The following is a 21,710-nucleotide window of genomic DNA, read 5'->3' as shown; positions in this document are numbered from 1 at the left end:
ATTCGTCGAACCACACGAGATTCGATTCGAGATTCGACATTCTCGAAGCTTCGCAGAACCTTACCTGCCAGGCAATATAAAACATTGCGTAACATATTTTTAAGTAACCTTTTTTTACATTTATATTACAGTTTAAAATAGACAAACAATCCTTGTCCTAAATTTGTTTTGCATCACGGATTTGCAGTTCGGATTAGGGCAACATTTTAACTAGGGATGGGACGATTCCAAAATTTTCGATTCCGATACCCGATTATTGATTCCTTAAAAAATCCTTCGATTCTCGATACTCACCTAGTTAACTTAATATTAAATAATTCAAATTCTATTCGCAACATTTTTTTTTCAGCTTTCAATACATCATGATGTAGCAGACATCATAATTTCATATTTATCAAATTTGAGTACACAACTAAGTTATTAACATTAACTTATATAAATGTTTACATCATTAGAAGTTAATGGCTCATATCACATATGTCAAAGGGGTCAAACTAATCTAAAATTTGTTTTGTAATACATAATAAACTATAAAAAAAAATTTAAGCTTTCCTTGAGCAGTATAAATTATTTTCGTTCATACAACTTGCCTAACTTAGAGAAGGGTACAAATTAACTAAAAATTTTGTAAAATGAAACAGTAACAAAATTAAGCAACAACTAGAGAACTAGCAAATGAAAGTGTTGTCCTTGATTGTGGTATTTCGGCATTAAGTTACATTTAAGAAACACAAATTAATTCGTTGTTATTTCGGCGTTGTGGTAACGACCCAACAAAATCTATAAAACACTGACCAACTAATCATCATCGTCACACCATTCGAAAATAAATGTTTGTTTACATTTTTCCGCTTTTTGGCGCGATTTAAAATGCTTGTGCTGCCCCGTACGGCTGGGTGATGAAGTAGTATGGCTCGCCCGATAATCTGCTTGATACTACGATGCTGTTCCAACTATATGCCAGCGCCCCCGGCTGACGTGGTATGGCCACTCACGTAAGGCTGTTCCAAACACCGTTCGCCCAATCATCTGCTTGCTTTTGTATTTATTTGGTGTCGCTGTTCCAAGCTGACGCCAGTGCCCCGAGCGGTGTGCGTAGACTTTAAAACTTCACCTGTTTGTCTTATCTATCAAAACATTATGCCAGAAAGGAAAATAAACGGGTACACGTCGTTTGTCCTAAAATCGTTTGTCCTAAAGCGTTTATCCTAATTTCGTTTGTCCTAAAAATTAGGACAAACGACTTTAGGACAAACGACGTTAGGACAAACGACTTTAGGACAAACGACTTTAGGACAAACGACTTTAGGACAAACGACTTTAGGACAAACGACAGAACAGCTTCAAAATATTTTTACTCTGAGTTTTAGGACAAACGACTTTAGGACAAACGACTTTTAGGACAAACGACTTTTAGGACAAACGACTTTTAGGACAAACGACGGTTCCAGTATCGATAAATCCTTACTCTGAGTTTTAGGACAAACGACTTTAGGACAAACGACATTAGGACAAACGACTTTAGGACAAACGACTTTAGGACAAACGACTTTTAGGACAAATGATTTTAGGACAAACGACATTATGAAAAACCAAGTTAGGACAAATGACTTTAGGACAAAAAACTTTGAGTCAAACTATTTTATTTAAAAACCACAGAGCATGTGAGAACTTACAGTAAAAGAAAAAGTTTGAAAAAATAATGTTATATACTGGGGAAATACATTACATTCTATGTAAAAAAAATTTAGCGTTTACGATCGTTACAATTTTTAGACATCTAGGAATAAACGACTACGGTTTCAACGACCTAAATCTGTTTGTTTTTTTTTTTTTTTTTTGCCATCTTGGATCCGCCATATTTAAATAGAGCGCCCCACTCATTATGATGAAATTTTCGTCATGACCGCCATATTGAATTTTTCTGTTCCACTGGAGGCCGCCATCTTGGATGCCGTCGACTTTGTTTCTGTTCTTTGTTCCTAGATAGCGCCAGCAACGCTCTTGATTTTTTTTGTTCTTCTGGAGGCCGCCATCTTGGATACCGTTGACTTTGTTTCTGCCTTTTGGCCCTAGAGAGCGCCAGCGTCGCTCTGATTCATCACATAAGGTCGATGTTCCATTACCTACCATAGCTATTATGGTCCTTATCGACATATTAAATTTAAATTTTTTAACAAAATACATTGGAAGCGCTGTGATTCGAACCATTGCAGCTCTGTCCTCTAGGTTGGAAAACATATGCCTTTCACCGCACTGCCATCGAGACATTTACCAAACTGAGAATAAAATAAGGTATATATAAAAATAATATGCATATTCGGACTTGTAATTTTTTTGATTTGAAGTAATAATAGCACCACCTGTTCGAGACAGAACCACCATCATGTATTAAGACGTAACTGTAACAATTATCGTTACGATCACAATCTTGAATATCCGTAATTGTTTTGTTAGAAAATCGGGAAAAAATTTAAAAATCATTAAATAATAAATCAATCAAATTAAATAATAAAAATCTTAAAAAACACCATTGCACTTTTCGTTATGGTCGCCATCTTGAAAATACATAATTTTAATGCTAGAGATTCGAGAAAAAAAAGTTACATATTAGAATACTGATTAATTAGTTCGATTCCTGTCCTTGATTCGAAACTATTAGAGCAAAAAAAAAACAGATCCTTCCTCCACAGAAACCACCTACAGATTGATCTCCGCCACCAATAGCAAGGTGTATATATATATATATATATATATATATATATATATATATATATATCTCGTCAGCTAGTATGACGACATGTCCGCCATCTTGTCTTCATCCGCTGGAGAAAACAATCTTGTTTTCGTCTGCTAGAGTGTGCTGATACCATGTTAGTATAATATTATGTTCACCATAACTTTGTCCTCAACTGTTGGCATTGAACATTGACCTTGACCTTGAAATTTAACCTTGAATATAATGACATGTCTCATTAAGAGTAAAACTCCTTCATGGAGAGATCAGTTTCTCATAAATAACCAGAATCCCTTTGAGAAACCACAGGAATGATCGCAAGCACACGGAAAAAACCATCACAATATTGACAAGAATAATTACGAGCACACGGAGAACACCATCAAAATATTGACAACGATAATCGGGAGCACACAGAGAAAACTACCACACATTTTATTTCATAAATTACAAGTCACAAGTCAAATTCAAATAAAATAGACCTGCTTCCAGACACTCATACACATTCGTCGCGAAAGGCCAACAAATGGCAATATGGGGAGGGGGAAAAAAAAGATTACTCACCAAACAGGGTGTGGAAACAGGGCCTCCGAGGTGTCTCGCGCCGACATCAGGATGACGCACACCGAGAAATCGCGGATGTGCGTTAGGAAAAGAAATTTTTAAAGAATATAAAAAATAATTTTAACTACACATGACTTTTTCTAAAAACTACATCTGCCTGGTTACTGTACAAATGGGATCACATCCCTTAAGCGACTGACTACATCTTTTATGCAACCGAAAATCGCCGTTCCCGCGAAAAGCCTCTTAGCGCAGAGGACGCCGAGAAGACGTGGTTAGCAGCCTAGGTCAGATTACTGTGTCCTGGCTATGACGGTCAAAGCTACTAATTAAATCGGGTGGTCGGCCTTAGGAAAAAAGAAGGGGAAGGTTCGGCTCATGGCCGCAAACATGCGGAGTCCGAGGCGGTCGTGACAAGAACATAGACATGCGCACTCTCTACCGGCAAGTACAAAAGGCAACAAACAATCGACTTCTACTGGCCGCGAGAAGAAACATAGTGCCTTATTGCGCAACGGTGCTGCTTTCTAGCGGCGTAAAGTGGAACTAATTGAGGCGGTGTGCTGACTTGCCACCAGGTGTCAAGAGGGTGTGCTATACACGCTGGCGACCAGGCCCGCGGTTACTTTTTCTGCCACTAGATGTCGTGGACGTCTCTGTAAGACCAGGGAGAAAGTCCTTGAATTAGCCCATCGTCTTGGCTAAGTTCACGTCAGGTCACTGCTCCCGACTTGATTTCTCAAAACAAATGTCAGGTGGAGTGAGAGGAAGGGGGGACAGAAATAGCCACTAAGGTGGGAACACAGGTCCACTGGAGACTCATTCGTGACGAGACTTGCTATTCTCAGCAGGCCTCTAAGAAGTAGCAGCTTGTAGCCCAGAAGCCACTCTATGCAATTTTTGTCATGAAGAGAAATAAAATTACAAACTCGGGACGTGCCTGCAGGCGAGAGAAATTTCAACTGGGCTGCCCACGTCCACATTTGACAGCAAAATATCAGATAGGCCCCCTGGGAAAGAGGTCTTCGGTCCACTGGCACAAAGTTTAAACACGTGGCGTACACCGGCCTAACAAAGAGTAAATCACCCCCTTAACAACCAGATAAATTAAAAAAAATTAGATTTTCAAAAAAAAATTTAAAATTATAGAAAAATAAAAAAAATTTGACGAAATGCCTAATTTCCGGCACAAAATAAATTATCCTAATCAATCTTGTGATAATCACTAGTCGATGACGAAAGTGACCTTGTGGTTGGTGTTGAAACAGAAGACACCAGGGATAATCATTTTTATTATAAACATACACGGAATATGAACGTAGCAGAGAGATTGATTATACCTCATGGGAAGATCCTAACATATTGGTTGACAGGCTAAGACTTCTACATGGTTCGCTTAGTGCAGGAAACTATTCGAGCATCAAAGAAATATCCTTCATACTTAAAGAACTGAGGGAAGCTGGCTACATAAAATAATGGTTTCCATTAATTGCAAGTGTACTTGAAGAAAAATTAAGATTTTTTAAAAATGTACTTTATCATTTCTCGAAAGCTCATATCTAAATAAATTTATAACTAGAAGGTGTAAAAAAGTCACCACTGACATCCAAAATGTATATTAATAAAGTCATGCATGTAATCATGTCAAGTTCGATAAAAAAAATATAATTGAAATCAGTTGGAGCATTTGGAGCTGTTGGAGCATTTGGAGCATTTGTAGCATTTGGAGCATTTGGAGAATTTGGAGCATTTGGAGCTGTTGGAGCATTTGAAGCATTTGGAGCTGTTGGAGCTGTTGGAGCATTTGGAGCCTTTGTAGCATTTGAAGCTGTTGGAGCATTTGGAGCCTCTGGAGCTGTTAGAGCATTTGGAGCAGTTGGAGCTGTTGGAGCTAAGAATTAGTCGTTTTACGTCTATGCAGGGTTAAATGTTTATAAGATTGCTGGCTTTCGCAAGTGATCCTTTGGTAGGATAGAAATAATGTAATAAATATTATGTTTGTAAAAGAACTTGCGGTGTTTATTTCTCGAAACTGACATTTTTCTGGTATTTAAATTAAATTTATTTTCAGCTTCGTTCATAGATCGAAGAAAGTTTCGAATCAATATGTAAAATAATGTGTGATTTTTTCGGTGAATTTTGGAATTTTTCCCGAACTAATAAGTCAATAAATACAAATATCTAAAATGGCGGTCTTAATGGTTTAAAGGATGATGGTAATAGACGATTTTAAGTCTCTTTTAGGACTTTGATAATAATTTATTATAATAATTATTTTTTCCATAAAATTATTTTTTTTCATCATCCAAGGATCGAACCAAGAACAGGAATTGATATAATCAATCATTACTTTAATGAGTGAATTTTTTGATGAATTTTGTAATTTTATCCAGAATTTCTAGCTAAATTATTACACGATTCCAAGATGGCGCCCAAATTTCAAGATGGCAGGCACTTCAGTAATAATAAATGATTACTGCACTCTAGCAGGTAAAACTTAGACAAGTATGATGGTAATGTACTTTATAAGACGAGTACACGCACAAGACGGTGTCCTCCAGCAGACGAAAACAAGATGGTGGAAATGAGCTCTAGCATATTGTAGCTCCTGGTAGCATGTAATGAACGAGAAATGGCGGATCCATGATGGTCGTCAAGGTAAAATCATATTTCAAGGGCAAAGTAAAATTTCACTGTCAAGGTCAAATTTCAAGGTCAAAGTCAAAGTTCAATGCCAACAGTTGAGGACAAAGTTATGGTGAACATAATATTATACTAACATGGTATCAGCACACTCTAGCAGGCGAAAACAAGATGGTGGTCCCCAGCGGATGAAGACAAGATGGCGGACATGTCGTCATACCAGACGACGATATATATACCTTGCTATTGGTGGCGGAGATCAGTCTGTAGGTGGCTTCGTGGAGGAAGGATCTGTTTTTTTTTTTGCTCTAATAGTTTCGAAGCAAAGACAGGAATCGAACTAATTAATCAGTATTCTAATAAGTAATTTTTTTTTCCCGAATCTTTAGAATTAAAATTATGTATTTTCAAGATAGCGACCATAACGAAAAGTGCAACAGTGTTTTTTAAGATTTTTATTATTTAATTCGATTGATTAATTTTTTAATGATTTTTAAATTTTTTCACGATTTTCTAACAAAACAATTACGGATATTCAAGATTGTGACCGTAACGATAATTGTTACAGTTACATCTTAATGCATGATGGTGGTTCTGTCTCGAACAAGTGGTGCTATTATTACTTCAAATTTAAAAAAATTACAAGTCCGAATATGCATGTTATTTTTATATACGTATACCTTACTTTATTCTCAGTTAAGTAAATGTCTCGATGGCCATGCGGTTAAAGGCGTATGTTTTCCAATCTAGAGATCAGAGCTGCAATGGTTCGAATCACAGCGCTTCCAATGTATTTTGTTAAAAAATTTAAATTTAATATGTCTATAAGGACCATTATAGCTATGGTAGGTAATGGAACATCGACCTTATGTGATAAATCAGAGCGATGCTGGCGCTCTCTATGAACAAACAGCAGAAATAAAGTCCTTGGTATCCAAGATGGTAACCTCCAGAAGAACAAAAAAAAATAAAATAAAGAGCTCGGCTGGCACTCTCTAGGAACAAACAGCAGAAACAAAGTCAACGGTATCCAAGATGGCGGCCTCCAGAAGAACAAAATAAATCAAGAGCGTTGCTGGCGCTATCTAGGAACAAAGAACAGAAACAAAGTCGACGGCATTCAAGATGGCGGCCTCCAGTGGAACAGAAAAATTCAATATGGCGGTCATGACGAAAATTTCATCATAATGAGTGGGGCGCTCTATTTAAATATGGCGGATCCAAGATGGCAAAAAAAAAAAAAAAAAAAACAGATTTAGGTCGTTGAAACCGTAGTCGTTTATTCCTAGATGTCTAAAAATTGTAACGATCGTAAACGCTAATTTTTTTTTACATAGAATGTAAAGTATTTCCCCAGTATATAACATTATTTTTTCAAACTTTTTCTTTTACTCAAAGTTCTCACATGCTCTGTGGTTTTTAAATAAAATAGTTTGACTCAAAGTTTTTTGTCCTAAAGTCATTTGTCCTAACTTGGTTTTTCATAATGTCGTTTGTCCTAAAATCATTTGTCCTAAAAGTCGTTTGTCCTAAAGTCGTTTGTCCTAAAGTCGTTTGTCCTAAAGTCGTTTATCCTAAAGTCGTTTATCCTAATGTTGTTTGTCCTAAAGTCGTTTGTCCTAATGTCGTTTGTCCTAAAGTCGTTTGTCCTAAAACTCAGAGTAAGGATTTATCGATACTGGAACCATCGTTTGTCCTAAAAGTCGTTTGTCCTAAAGTCGTTTGTCCTAATGTCGTTTGTCCTAAAGTCGTTTGTCCTAAAACTCAGAGTAAAAATAGTTTGAAGCTGTTCTGTCGTTTGTCCTAAAATTCGTTTGTCCTAAAGTCGTTTGTCCTAGTCGTTTGTCCTAACGTCGTTTGTCCTAAAGTCGTTTGTCCTAATTTTTAGGACAAACGAAATTAGGATAAACGCTTTAGGACAAACGATTTTAGGACAAACGCCGCACCCCCAAATAAACACCGTAGTTTTGCGTATTTTTACAGTATATTTTTGGGTTGAACATTATAACGTTAGCGTGTGTAAGCTTTTGTTTGCTTTAGTGCATTTATGATTAATGTTCAGTGGCGGCCAAGTTGCGGTGTTTGTTTACCAGTGACGAGACAAATCTATTACCCAGTATTTAAATTTCCCGTAAAAACATTGTGATTTCGCGTTTTAATACTAAGTTTCATGGAAAAACAATGTGTTGTGGCGATTTCGGATAAAAACTGTATTATACGGTGATTTCGCGTTTATCGTCGTTTAATCGCGATCGCGAAAAGAACAGGCCCCTTCTAATACGCAGTGATAATTTTTTAATAAATAATTATTGTACTTTGACTTGCGTATAACATCGACCCAAGTTTTAGATATTGTTTATTTGGGGAAATATGACTGTTATATATGCGTCTAGTCAGTCATAACCCCACTCAAAGAGTCGTTAAATAATTGTATCTGACAGATTTGCAATGTTGTGAAATGATTTTTTGCTACATGCGGGAATTGACTTTTATCATCGATTCTCGATTATCGACTATTTAAGTAGAATCGGTAGGTATCGATGAAATTGGGAATCTGTTTTCCCATCCCTAATTTTAACCCTAAAGGATTATTTTCGAATGAAGTACAGTAAAACTCGCTTAAGATGTTCAACGTAACACGTTTTCCCGTTTATTAAGTTCAAAAAATTATTCCCTTGTTCACTTCCAAATATCCCTATGTTAATATTTCCCTTTCATAACGTTTGTCTTTATATATGCTTCCCGCATATAACGTTCAGCATTTGTGGGAAAAAATAAAAAAAAATATCGTTTATCTTGAAGCTTTTGAACCATTTTTAAGGGTAATTTTAAAAATTTACATATTTCCAGACGTTTAATAACGTATTAGTCCGAATATAAGGCGGCCATTTTTACTTAAACGAGAGATGCGAAAATTGGAAGACGCCTTATTTTCGCACACAAGACGTCAGCACCACTAACATTAGTTCCAAGCTGAAAGCTACAGTAGAAACATTGTTAAACAAAATGTTCACGATTTTTTATATTAACTAAAACATTGTTACCTCATACGTAGAGTCAAGATTTTGTGGTGTTATTTTAAGACAAATTTCGGTGTAAAGAAATAAAGATTTTGATGTTATATGGTTTTATTTTTTTGCTCAAAATACCCACGGCAAAATTTTCTTGCTTTTCCTTACGACATGCAAATTTACTAAAACAAATATTAATAAACACTAAAATCTCATTATCTAATTACAATTAAGTAATTTCATTTGCAAATTCATAGATAGTTAAGTTCATTTGCAAATTCATAAATTTAAACTTTTAAATAACTACTAAAAATTTCACGACTTAATTACAATCACATACACTACAAAATTACACAATTAAGCACTTCCAAAGTTACTATTAAGACAGTTTTATTGAAATGCTATCATAGTTAAATTTTCCGCATTTTCTGGAGTGAGACGTTGTCTTCTGTCACTAACTACCAGTGAGTACCTGGAAAATGAACGTTCTGCATCAACATTTGATGTTGGGAACCAGATTGCCCTTAAACTGGCTTGAGCAAATTCACTGTAGTCCCCTTTAAGGGAGCAAAGTACCTTTGCAACATCAATTTGGCTTGTTTCTGGCAATGAAAGTTCATCCTCAATTATTTTTTTGAAAGCAACATAGCCATGTATGAATGTATCAATGGGAAGATGGGAAACAGAAGGCAAGTTATGCAGAGACTTCTGTAGGTTTGCATCTTCTATGCTAACCCTATTCACATTTCTTGGGTTGAACAGCAAATTAATGGCATTAAAGACTCTTAGACAAGGATGTCGTTTAACAGATGAGTTTTGCCTCAAACGCTTATGTTTCTCACTCGCGACATGTTTCACAAGCGTATCGCGTCTCTCGTAGTCTAGCCTGCAGTTACAGAATTTGCACATTAAAATTTTATCACTGATATAAAATCCTTCGCTGGAAAATTCTTTTGATCGGTCACTGGCAGAAACCTTCGTTTTAGGCATTATCAAAAAAAAATTTAATTACACAGGAAGAATTTAACCTCTCAATACGCAAAAACTTGCCGTGCTGGAAAGATCAAAACAATGGAGAATAGATGTGAATACAAACGCATACCGAATACCAACATACGTACGTGAAAATTAATACCAACATAAACATGTACTATTTATTATTTACAATCGTTACGTTAAGCAGGGTTAATTTTATTTTCGTAGCCTACGTACTTTATTTTAAATAAACAGTAAAAGCAATGCGGTTTAGTGTAATATTTTAATGATTAAAAACGTAATCGTAGAAAAACATATTTTGGACGTTTGTTATTTTGATATTTACAGAAAGTGAACGGCAGCCATTGTATCATAGTTATCAACATCTTAAATTATTATGGTACACAAGATTACAGTTTAAAGAAAACATTACGTTAATTCCGAGACTTCATTTTAAAATCTATAATGAATCACCGTCGCATATAATATATATGGCTGCTAGTTACTGTAAGAAATATTTGATTGTGCTGAAGATGTGAATTGTCCTTACAGAATGGGGGAAAAAAAACGTAAATAATCAGGATAGACAAACTTTCGTGACATATCGCGGATTTCGCACAATTTCGTTTTATTTCGTGTTTTCAAGTGGTTTTTGGTGTTATTTCGTTTTATCGCGCATTACAATATAATCGTGGCTCTGCTCATACGGGGAAAACGATAAATCCACCCAATATTGCAATAATTCACAATTGTTTAAAGTTGAAAATTAAAATATTTGTTCTTGAGTAAAATTGTGAATGTTGAAGCTTCTCAAAATTGCAACCTTTTATTACACAATTCATATTTGTACTTTGTGTACAATCGCGTGTTAACATTTACAGCAATTTAATTTCAGATTTTTAACGGAAATATTTGTACTAAAATATCACAGCTATTTTCAGAACGATTGTTACGTTTACAAACAGAAAATGTTATGAACATTTTGGATGTAATGTTTGGAAATTCATGGCTGCCAACTGTCTTTCCACAATATTTCTTTGTTGTAAAACAAACATTGCCGAACACGCACGAAGACGCCATATTTACAGGAATTTGGTACGTTGCTTCAAAAGCTATTTTAATAATTTCACAGTAATCCATGCTTTATTTATGTAAAAACCTTTCAAACAACATAATTATCATAGATTTTTCTTTAAAATTCATAGGAAAGAGACTGTCAGAGAGTGCGCGTTTCTCATTCGTCACTCGAAGCGTCGCACAGATAGAATCAAGTGTGGCGTGCGGCGCAGGTTTTTCGACGGTCTTGTTCTGTTCAAATTAACTACGGTATTGGCCCGAATATAAGGCGACCTGCAGTTTCAGGAGGCCAAACAAATGTAAAAATAATTTTGGTAGAAATTAATGTGAAAATTCATTAGACATACGTTTTATGTTGATATATCCTTTTTGCATTTATGTATACCGCATTTAACTTTCCGTTTCACTTAAGCTACGTATTACTATTCAGTAGTGTGTTAAAGATAACAAAGCAAACAAATAATGCAGCTTGCCGGAACAAAACAAGTGGCTAGCTGCCATGGTGAAGCATACGGCCATGAATAACTTCGGTGACGTGACCGCGAATATTTGTCCATATTACTCTCTGACATAGTCTCTGTCCTATGAATTTTGAAGAATAATCTATGATAATTATGTTGTTTGAAAGAGTGGATTAAAATAAAACATAAATAAAGAGTGGATTAATGTGAAATTATTAAAATAGCTTTTGAAGCAACGTACCAAATTCCTGTAAATATGGAGTCTTCGTGCGTGTTCGGCAATGTTCGTTTTACAACAAAGAAATATTGTGGAAAGACAGTTGGCAGCCGTGAATTTCCAAACATTACATCCAAAATGTTCTTAACATTTTCTGTTTGTAGACGTAAACAATCGTTCTGAAAATAGCTGTGATATTTTAGTACAAATATTTCCGTTTAAAATCTGAAATTAAATTACCGTAAATGTTAACACGCGATTGTACACAAAGTACAAATATGAATTGTGTAATAAAAGGTTGCCATTTTGAGATGCTTCAACATTCACATTTTTACTCAAGAACACATATTTTAATTTTCAACTTTAAATAATTGTGAATTACTGCAATATAGGGTGGATTTATCGTTTTCCCCGTGTGAGGTAACGATGTTTTAGTTAATATAAAAAATCGTGAACATTTTGTTTAACAATGTTTCTACTGTAGCCTTCAGCTTGGAACTAATATTAGCGGTGCTGACATCTTGTGTGCGAAAATAAGGCGTCTTCCAATTTTCGCATCTCTCGTTTATGTAAAAATGGCCGCCTTATATTTGGACCAATACGGTATTAAACGTTTGGAAATATGTAAATTTTTTAAATTACCTTAAAAGTTGTTCAAAAGCTTAAAGATAAACGATATTATTTTATTTTTTTCCCACAAACGGTGAACGTTATATGTGGGAAGCATATATAAAGACAAACGTTATGAAAGGGAAATATTAACATAGGGATATATGAAAGTGATCCAGGAAATAATTTTTTGAACTTAATAAACAGGAAAACGTGTTACGCGGGAACATCTTAAGCGAGTTTTACTGTATTTGATTTTTTTTTTCTCACATGTTACTTCTTGTCATTTGTGTTGTCTGTATTTGTTGTATTGAGTTTGATTGTATTTATTGTTATCACTGCTGATGTGTGGCACTCTCATCCTCATGCGTTGGCCATGTGCAACTGCCCAGCCTGCTATAGTGCTGACGGTGGGTGGGAGTCCACACATTGGCAGTGATAACCTTGTAAATGTCTGTGTTGTGCCCACCCTAAAAGACTAATGTCTGTCGGTTGACATGTTACAATAAACAAATTAATAAATAAATTATCAACATTACTTAAAGACAGTCACCAGCTCACTGGACGAACCATAAACATCTGCCTCTATCAATTTATAATCACTATATTTGGGCGTACACATTAAAAATAACACCATTTTTTGTTTGTAAAAGTATAGGAATTTTTAGAAATAGTAACCTTGCAAGATTCCTGATTCCATCTCATATCCCACAGGTAAATGATTTCTCACAAACCAAAATTCTCTATTACACCCAGCTATAATTAAAGCACAAAAATAGCTCAAGGGCACACAGAACAGACCTTAGCCTAGTTTGTGCTATTCGACAGTAGCGAATAGTGGGAGCTGACCTTTTCGACAAGGGCCCACACCAGGGCCTGGATGTGGTCGACGCTGGCAGAGTCGAGGTGCACGAAGAAACTGGATGTGCTCTCCACGTAGCACACGTTGGCCCTCACAGTCGTCCCCACGAGCAGCCGTGGGTTCACTGCGAACAAAGCACACTGGGATTACAGCAGACAACCCTACCACAACACACGTGTCACTGTAACTGACAATCATCACCAAGAGCATCAACTGAGAATGGATGGTTGTATAAATATGCAAATTTTAATACACCCGCCCCTTAAGTAACACTCTAATTCAGGCCTGCCGTTTTTACGGATTTTATCCGTTTTCACGGATATTTGAAGCTTAAAACCAGGGTGTCTACTGAGTTACAAAAATAAAAATTAGTGACTTTTTCTTGACTTTTTCATGACAATTTCCACTGAAGTGTGACCACGAAACTTGTCAAAATGGTATAATTTTTAAATGTTATAAAATTAAGTGTAGCCTATACCTTACATCAAAAATAAAATATTGAACATTTACTTTTCTTTATCAAAATATACAGGCCTAAGTGCTGAAAAAAAAGACATGAGTTAAGCCTACAAATGAAGGTTAGTTTGAAACTTAATTGAATAAAATTAATTATATCTGTTTTCCCGCATGCCAATTTTTCGTCGCACTTTAAGCGTTAAAACACGTTAACATTTGTTGGCAAACATTTTCAGCACATTATATCATAGAAAATATTACAATTCCATTCCGTAGCACTTTAACCTCTTCGACAATGATTTCCGTTGGAAAATAAAATAGGGCGGTAATTTAGGGATTTTGTTGTTTTGTAATTTGTAAACACAGTAGTTAACAAAACGAAAACACGAAAATACATCACACATTTTGTGCACAAATTTTTGGCTTTCTTTTATCCTAGCCAATTTACATTTCGTACACACAAGCAAGCAGTAAACAATCGAACTGAACGCTGATAGTTCGATTATGAACGCTCGCGCTCGCCATTTGGCCAACAACTTATCGATATGGACGCGGGTCGCGCGCATTGACGCCTTGACAGCTGCAATCGATTATGTGCGATCGTTGTGCGATCTGTAGAGTAAGAATGAAACTGACTATGTCGTGACCGCCACGGAACGAATACCATCCTTTTTTTAAGCATGTAAGGTACGAGAATTGAATAAATTACGTTTTCACAGCATTTGAATGGACTTTTTTTTTTTTAATAAAGAAGAGCAACTCGCTATTATTAAAATTGTCTCTGCATTCTATGTGAAAATTATGACGTTGCACGTAGGAGAATAGAAGCTGTAAGCAACATTCTGAACGGGAATTTAAAGTAAACGTCTTATGGCGAAAATGGCGGGACTGGCCTAGATAAACACGGGAAAATGTATTGTGTGGGAACATCTTAAGCAATGATTTTCCTGAAAATGCAGAATGCCAAAAGCACAAAAAATATGGTATATACAAGATCAGTGCACAAGAAATACACATTAGCCTTGTAATTAATTTTTTCGTGACTTACTAAAATATACTTAAAAATGGTGACTTTTTCGGGACTTTCGTGATCTTTTACAACATTCGTGACTTTTTCGTGACTTTCGTGACCTAGTAGACACCCTGAAAACGGACTAACGGATAAACGGCGACATTCACGGATATTTACGACGCTTCGCCGATATTTTCATTTTTGAATTTCGTTCGTGTAAATATTTACATTCAACTACCTATTTGAAGTTATCAAACCATACAAGCATCCAACAGTAAAGCAAACACTCACATTACGCGTAGCGCCATGGAACTTCCAATCGTTTAACCACAAACCAAAAACATTTACTCCCTAATAGCATTTCATGAAGTACAATATCTATGGTTTCGAGGGAAATGTTTTTTGTTTGTTGTGTTAAACGCTAAGAAGTGTCATGGCGTCGGTAAACATTGGTATTTTTTTGCCGTTACGATGTTTTAGGTGCGGCATTTGTTTACAAACTCCTTACGTGATTTAAGTAGTAGTTTTGGTCTTAGCTAATTGTGATGGAGAAAAAACTAAAGGCTTCGCCGGACAGGTCACTTTATAAACAGCGTTATCATAAAGAATGGGAGCAAGAATTGAAATTGTTGAGGCGTAGCAAAACGGAATTTTCCGCCGTTTGTTCGACTTGCAACTCAGAACTGAACGTGACAAAGGGCGGCTTGAAGACGTACGTTCATGCGAAAAACCAACGAGCTGCTGATCAGAGTTGTTCTTTGACGAGTTTTGTAACCAAACCAAACAAAATAATTGATGCGGAACTGTTATGGGCGAACTTCGTTTGTGAAAACAATTTATCTATGAAACTCTGTGATAATTTCATGAAACTTGTCCCGCAAATGTTTCCAGATAGTGAAATCGCAAGAAACTTTCATTGTTCTCGCACTAAAACTAGCCAGATAATTATTCTATATTTGGGTACATCAGTTGCAGATTATGTTACCTATGTAATGAAAACACAATTTTTCACACAGATGATTGATGAATCAACTGATGTTTCAGTCACTAGGCAGGTTGTAATGTTAGCAAGGTTCTTTCCATCTGAGATTGTTGAAACTCATCTGTACAAAGTAATGGCTTGAGTGGAGCTGCTACTGGAGAAAAACTGCTGTGGAGGTTTTCAGCAATCTCAAGTTGGTTAAAACTGTTTACAGATTGTCAATGGAATCACCAATGTTAAATGCGCTGTTGCATTGCAGAATGAGAACATCTGCAGGTCTGGCTTTCAAGCCCACTGACGAGATGCGGGAAAGAGCACAGAACATGAAAAAGTAGCTAGTTAGGTAATGATGTGAAATAACTTCAGTTATATGGATGTATTTATAGTTTGTAAATAAGAAAAGCACCAAAGCCTATACTAAAGATAAATTTTTAAATTATTTTTCATTTTATTGTGATACCAACTATTAGTTTTGTAATGTAAGTGGCAAATCTTAAAATTTTTTTACATTCATTTGATTTTTTTTAAAATTATGTTTTGAAATGCAATGTATATTATAAGTTACAGCGAAAAATAAGTTGTGTCAATTATGGCTATAAATTTTACAGGATTTTTAAATGCTCTAAAGAGGATTTAGGAACCGAATTTGGTGGCAGGCCTAGCTTAAAGTGTCACAGTATGAAATTAATGGGAAAACATGTTTTCCACTGCTTTGTAAACTTGCAAAGACAATGCTTATTCTTCCACACAGCAATGCAGGGGTGGAAAAGATATTTAGTAAGCTCAACCTTATCAAGACAGCGCACAGATCATGTCTTGAATCGCCAATGCTAAATGCTTTGTTGCATATCTCTTCTAGAAAGAATATGGCAGAATTCCAGCCAACAGAAGAAATGAGGAATAGGGAAAAACATCTGAAAAAGTGATATTTAAATACCAGGGACCGGAAAGTTACTTTTAAAAAGTAACTCAGTTACAGTTACAAATACTCCATTGGAAATGTAACCCTGTTACAACTACAAGTTACACTACTGAAAATAAACCAGTTACAGTTCTGAGAAAAGTAACTATAAGTTACTTTAACAGTTACTTTGTGAAAAACTAAATATGTGATACGTAATATTGTTATAATTAAAAGCTAATAAAACATATTGTGTTAAGTAAAGATATATGTTTATTCATTTTGGGATTGAAAAAAATCAACAAATCGTTGTTCATTCAATAAGAAATACATTTAAAAAATGTAACGCAAGAAGTAACGACAGTTATCGTTACTTTAAGGCAGAAAAATGTAATTCAGTTACAGTTACTGAAAACTTAATATATTGCGTTACCACAATCGTTACCATAAAAAGTAACTGTTACAAATAACGTCGTTACTAGTAGCGCGTTACTTCCAGTCCCTGTTAAATACTGCCAGTGGTGAAGTGTAGGCTACACGTGTGTGTTTAAATACTTGTATAAAGTGTTAAAAATTTAATTGTTTTGATTGAAGTATAGTTACGTACATTATGATCAAGTAATTTTCATAAAAATTGCATATTTTTTTGTATTTTTTAACGTACAGGATTTTACAGGATATTTTTAGGGCTGTACGGGATAGGTAATTTTGGTTCGGGAAAAATTCGGGCGGGAAACTATGATTTCCCTCGGGAAACGGGACGGGAACGGGAATTATTTAAAAGTGCAATATGTATCCAAGCAAATTTATTTATTTCAAAAATGGGCTATCAAAACCATATCATTTTAACTTTTAAAAGCCATAGTATTAAAACAAAAATTTTGAAAAAATAAACAATACTATGAAATGCCTCCATTTTCGTGTATGAACACTAGTTCCTCTGTATGTTCTGAGGAAAGGGACATACGCTTGGGGGATACAATGTTCCCAGCAGAAGAAAACACACGTTCACTTGCTGTTTCTGTTGCAGGGATGCCTAAATACTGCATTGCAACTTTACACACGTTAGGGAACGCATCTTTTCCTTTTTCTCTCCACCACTTTAGGGGATCATCACTTCTTTGTATAACAGGCATACTGAAATAGCAATCAGTTTCTGATGACATGATCTGGTTACTTGATTCGCTCTCAGCAAGTTCGTCAAAAACACTCCAGAGAGAAGTAGAACTCTGTGCCAACTCACTGGTACCTGCAGTTGTTACTGAAAGAAAAAGAAACACCACATTCTTACACAATGCTATAGTGGCTTTTGTATAAATAAAATAATTAGGCCTACAAATAAATTAAACAATACCTGGTTGTGCCGTTGCCTGTGTGATTTCTTTTACTTTTTTATCCAGGTGGTTACGTGCCAAAAGTTTTTCTTCCGTTGGAATTACAACAGCCTTAAACCTCGGGTCTACTAACATTGCAGTATAGTATGGCTCTTTTCGATCGTAGCATGGAAATCGTGCTTGGAGAGCCAGAAGTACCTCATTTGCAAACTCCCATCCCTTTGCATTGGTGTTCATGTAGGCCTTCAGACAATTTTTTAGAGAAAAAATGACCGGAATGACCATTGATGCTGATGGTGAACGTTCACCACAAAGTTGGGTTGTAACATCATACAATGGTTGCAATATATTAATGTAAGAGTCAATAAGGTTCCATTCACTCAACTGCAGATTGTCCATGTTCATTGTTGGTAAGTGACGAGAAAGAGGTATCTTGTTGTCAAACAATCTCTTCAGCATTAAAAACTCTGAATTCCATCTTGTCTGACAGTCTTGAATCAAGTTTAGTACTGGCAGATCTAGTTCTTCTTGAATTCGATGCAACTGTTCAGTTGCTCGCGCACTGTGTTTGTATCGTACAACAATCGAACGTGACTTTTTCAGTACCTCTTTGATCTCACATGTTACTTTAACAGCATCTTGCAATACAAGCTGCAGTGTATGTGCAAAGCACTGCAGCTGCGTAAACTTAAGTTTGCATAGTGAAAGTCCCAACTTAAGATTTCGTCCATTATCACTCACAATGTACATGTCCACTTTGTCCCCTGCATTTTCTAAGTCCCATTCATTGAAGCACTCTACCAGTTTCTCACTAATTGCTTCACCAGTGTGTCCCCCAGGAAAGCTGTAACACCCTAAACAGTACTTCTTCATGTCGAAATCTTCAATAAAATGACATGTCAGCGACATGAATGCTTCGTTGCTAGCAGATGTCCACAAATCACAAGTGAATGATAAAGAAGCAATTTTGGATAAACTTATTGCATTGGCAATATGTTGAGACATTTTTGCCTTTGTTTTGTTGTACAGTTCAGGTATTACTCTTCTTGAAAAAGTGTTACGAGATGGCACTGAATAAAGTGGTTGAGCTATTTTAAGGACTTTTTGAAATTTATGATTTTCCACTGTACTGTATGGCAACATAGCATCAGCTATCCATTCCCCAATACAGTTCGTCAGTGAAATGGCCCTTTCATGTGTTGAAGGCCATTTGTAAGCTTCGTCTAAGCGAAGTTGCTTCTTTGTTGGTTCTAAAGTTTTTTCCCCAATATTTCCGCCTTTCCGTGTTGCTTCTATCTGTTCAAGTTCTTTTTTCAAATTTGGATGTTGCATCAGATGTCGAAGCAACCCAGATGTGCTACCAAAATTGGTTTTTAAAACTTTTTTGCATTGTTTACACTGTGCAGACACATTATCTGGCATTTTTTGGTAAAAAGACCTGATAGGAGTTTTTAATTTGGTGTGGCGACTTTCCATGATGAAATTCACATACGTAAACACACACACCTTATGTAAAAAACTTCACACTAAAATACTCGCCAACACAGATAATATCACAATGCGTTTAAAACCGGAGTATAATACCGTACATTGAATATCTTGTTCTGTAGAGAAAGGAACCTGAATCTCTGGCGCTCGGCTTTGTGTGTGGAACAGCATCGGTGACAAACTTTACGATATGTAAATATTTAGAAATAACATTTCACCACAGTTTCTCTCAACGCCTATCTTTGCTTTCACCGTCGTTTGTCCTAAACACCAAAATTATGATCGTTCAAATACATTTCGATGTAATATACATCAGTGTCGCCAACGTCTTTCCGCAATATTTCTTATTCGTTAAAACTAACATCACCGAACATGCACGAAGACGCCATATTTACAAGACTTTGAACGTTCACATCACCAAACGTTTTACTCATGGCCGTATGGTACACCTTGGCAAGTGGCACAAAAATAATGTTTAGAATGGCAAACGAAGCTGAGAAATTGCCGTGGCCACAAAAGCACGTAGTAAAGTAAACTAAATACAGTTTACACAATTCGCTTTACTTTTATTGTTCCGTCAAAACTTGTGTCACGGTTAGCTATAAAATGGAGCGCTAATGCAACATTAATTGCGGGAAATGCTTTGCATTAAACGGGAAAATAATGCATTAAAACTATAGGGAAAATGACGGTGCCAGTAAAAAAATACGTTAATTACGCAAATTCGTATATCTCAGGTACGTAAAAATGAGGTTCTACTGTAATCACAGAAAACTTATGTTCCGTTATGAAGACACCTAAAGATAGGTTACGCAGTGATTTTATCAGAAAAATTATCAATATACATTTTCGGGAAATATTACTTTCCTGAATAATTTCGGGAAAAATTCATTCCCGAAATTTCCCGAAAAATCGGGATCCCGCCCAGCTCTAGATATTTTATATTCAAAACAAGGATATTACAGGATATTTCACATTTCAATCAAGGATATTGTTTTCAAAGTGGTGGCAGCCCTGCTCTAATTCATTCCAGGAAAACAGAGCACTAATCAAATATGTTTTTCTCATAAGACAGTATGTTAATTAAAATAATTTATTTTCCAATCAGGTAAGTGTACCTGCTAATTACGATTTTAATCAAAACATTGCTCCCTTTAAAAATAATTTACAGTACGAATATATGTCTAAAAACATTAAAAGTTTAACAACATTTGGACTAAACAATATAAAATTAAATTTTAAAATTTCATGACACCCATGGTTTACATAATATGGATTGGGCACAGCATTCCTAAGTAGGTGCTAACCACATTTCTGAGTTACAAAATAATGATGTTATTTTATCTATTTTATTGTATTTATATGTAATTGTCATATGCCCACCAAATGCCGAAGGCTTTAGCGGTTGGCATGACATATACAGACAAGGATACTGGTTGCTGAAGGTACACACACGCCCCCCGTGTCAGCACCAAGAACTGGCAAGCACTATTAATATAGGAGATCTATTTCAGTGATAATAAAAATTTTCTGCTGTAATTTCTCACAATAATAAGAGCAGTTGTCAGGAAAATGGTAGTGTTTTGATTCTGAATGTGGCTTACTCAATGAAGAGGTAAGCTTGTACATCCTCATTCACTGAATGATTGTTTCTTGTGCGTGAAATAAAGCAGTAAGCTATGTCTCATGACAGTGAATACAGGAAAATTTCTACTCTCTGAAATAGGACATTTTTTCAGATAGTTAAAAGATAAAAATTGATGATTCAAATGTTATTTTGAATACATACAACATTGCTGGTTAAACTGTATGTTATAAGAAATCTCGATACTAACAAAATAAGATCAAAATTACAAAGATGACCATGCAAACACACAGAAAACAGCTCAAATCAGATAATGATCAGCCCTACTGCATTTGTCTGTGCTGATTAAATTTTTTGACTAATTCCTTCCGCGGAATTATCTGTGGTGCTTATGTTACCTATGGCAAATTTTAATAGGCATTACCATTTCTGTGCTACTGTCTCTGACTATTACTAGCAACCAGGAAATGTTTGAGTAGCAAGTTTTGAAATTAGAGTGACAAGACAACATATTGGGCATAATAGGTAGAGTCAAGATTTTGTGGTGTTATTTTAAGGCAAATTTCGGTGTAAAGAAATAAAGATTTCGATGTTATATGGTTTTATTTTTTTGCTCAAAATACCCACGGCAAAATTTTTTTGCTTTTCTGTACGACATGCAAATTTATTAAAACAAATATTAATAAACACTAAAACCTCATGATCTAATTAGAATTAAGTTCATTTGCAAATTCATAGATAATTAAGTTCATTTGCAAATTCATAAATTTAAACTTTTAAATAACTACTAAAAATT

General features: G+C 35.5%; 1 protein-coding gene across 2 annotated transcripts in view; it reads right to left on the bottom strand.

Annotated features, from left to right (window-relative positions):
• Window positions 1–21,710, bottom strand: part of LOC134539499 (tudor domain-containing 6-like) — a 90,425-nt gene that overhangs the window by 33,670 nt on the left and 35,045 nt on the right. For both annotated transcript variants that reach the window (XM_063381584.1, XM_063381578.1), the window contains one exon: window positions 13,144–13,280. In XM_063381584.1, coding sequence (XP_063237654.1) covers window positions 13,144–13,280 — 137 coding nt within the window. The remainder of the gene's footprint in view (window positions 1–13,143; window positions 13,281–21,710) is intronic.

The sequence above is a fragment of the Bacillus rossius genome, chromosome 1 (genome assembly GCF_032445375.1).
Source record: "Bacillus rossius redtenbacheri isolate Brsri chromosome 1, Brsri_v3, whole genome shotgun sequence".
Classification (NCBI taxonomy): domain Eukaryota; kingdom Metazoa; phylum Arthropoda; class Insecta; order Phasmatodea; family Bacillidae; genus Bacillus; species Bacillus rossius.
This window is presented reverse-complemented; position numbering and strand designations above follow the sequence as displayed.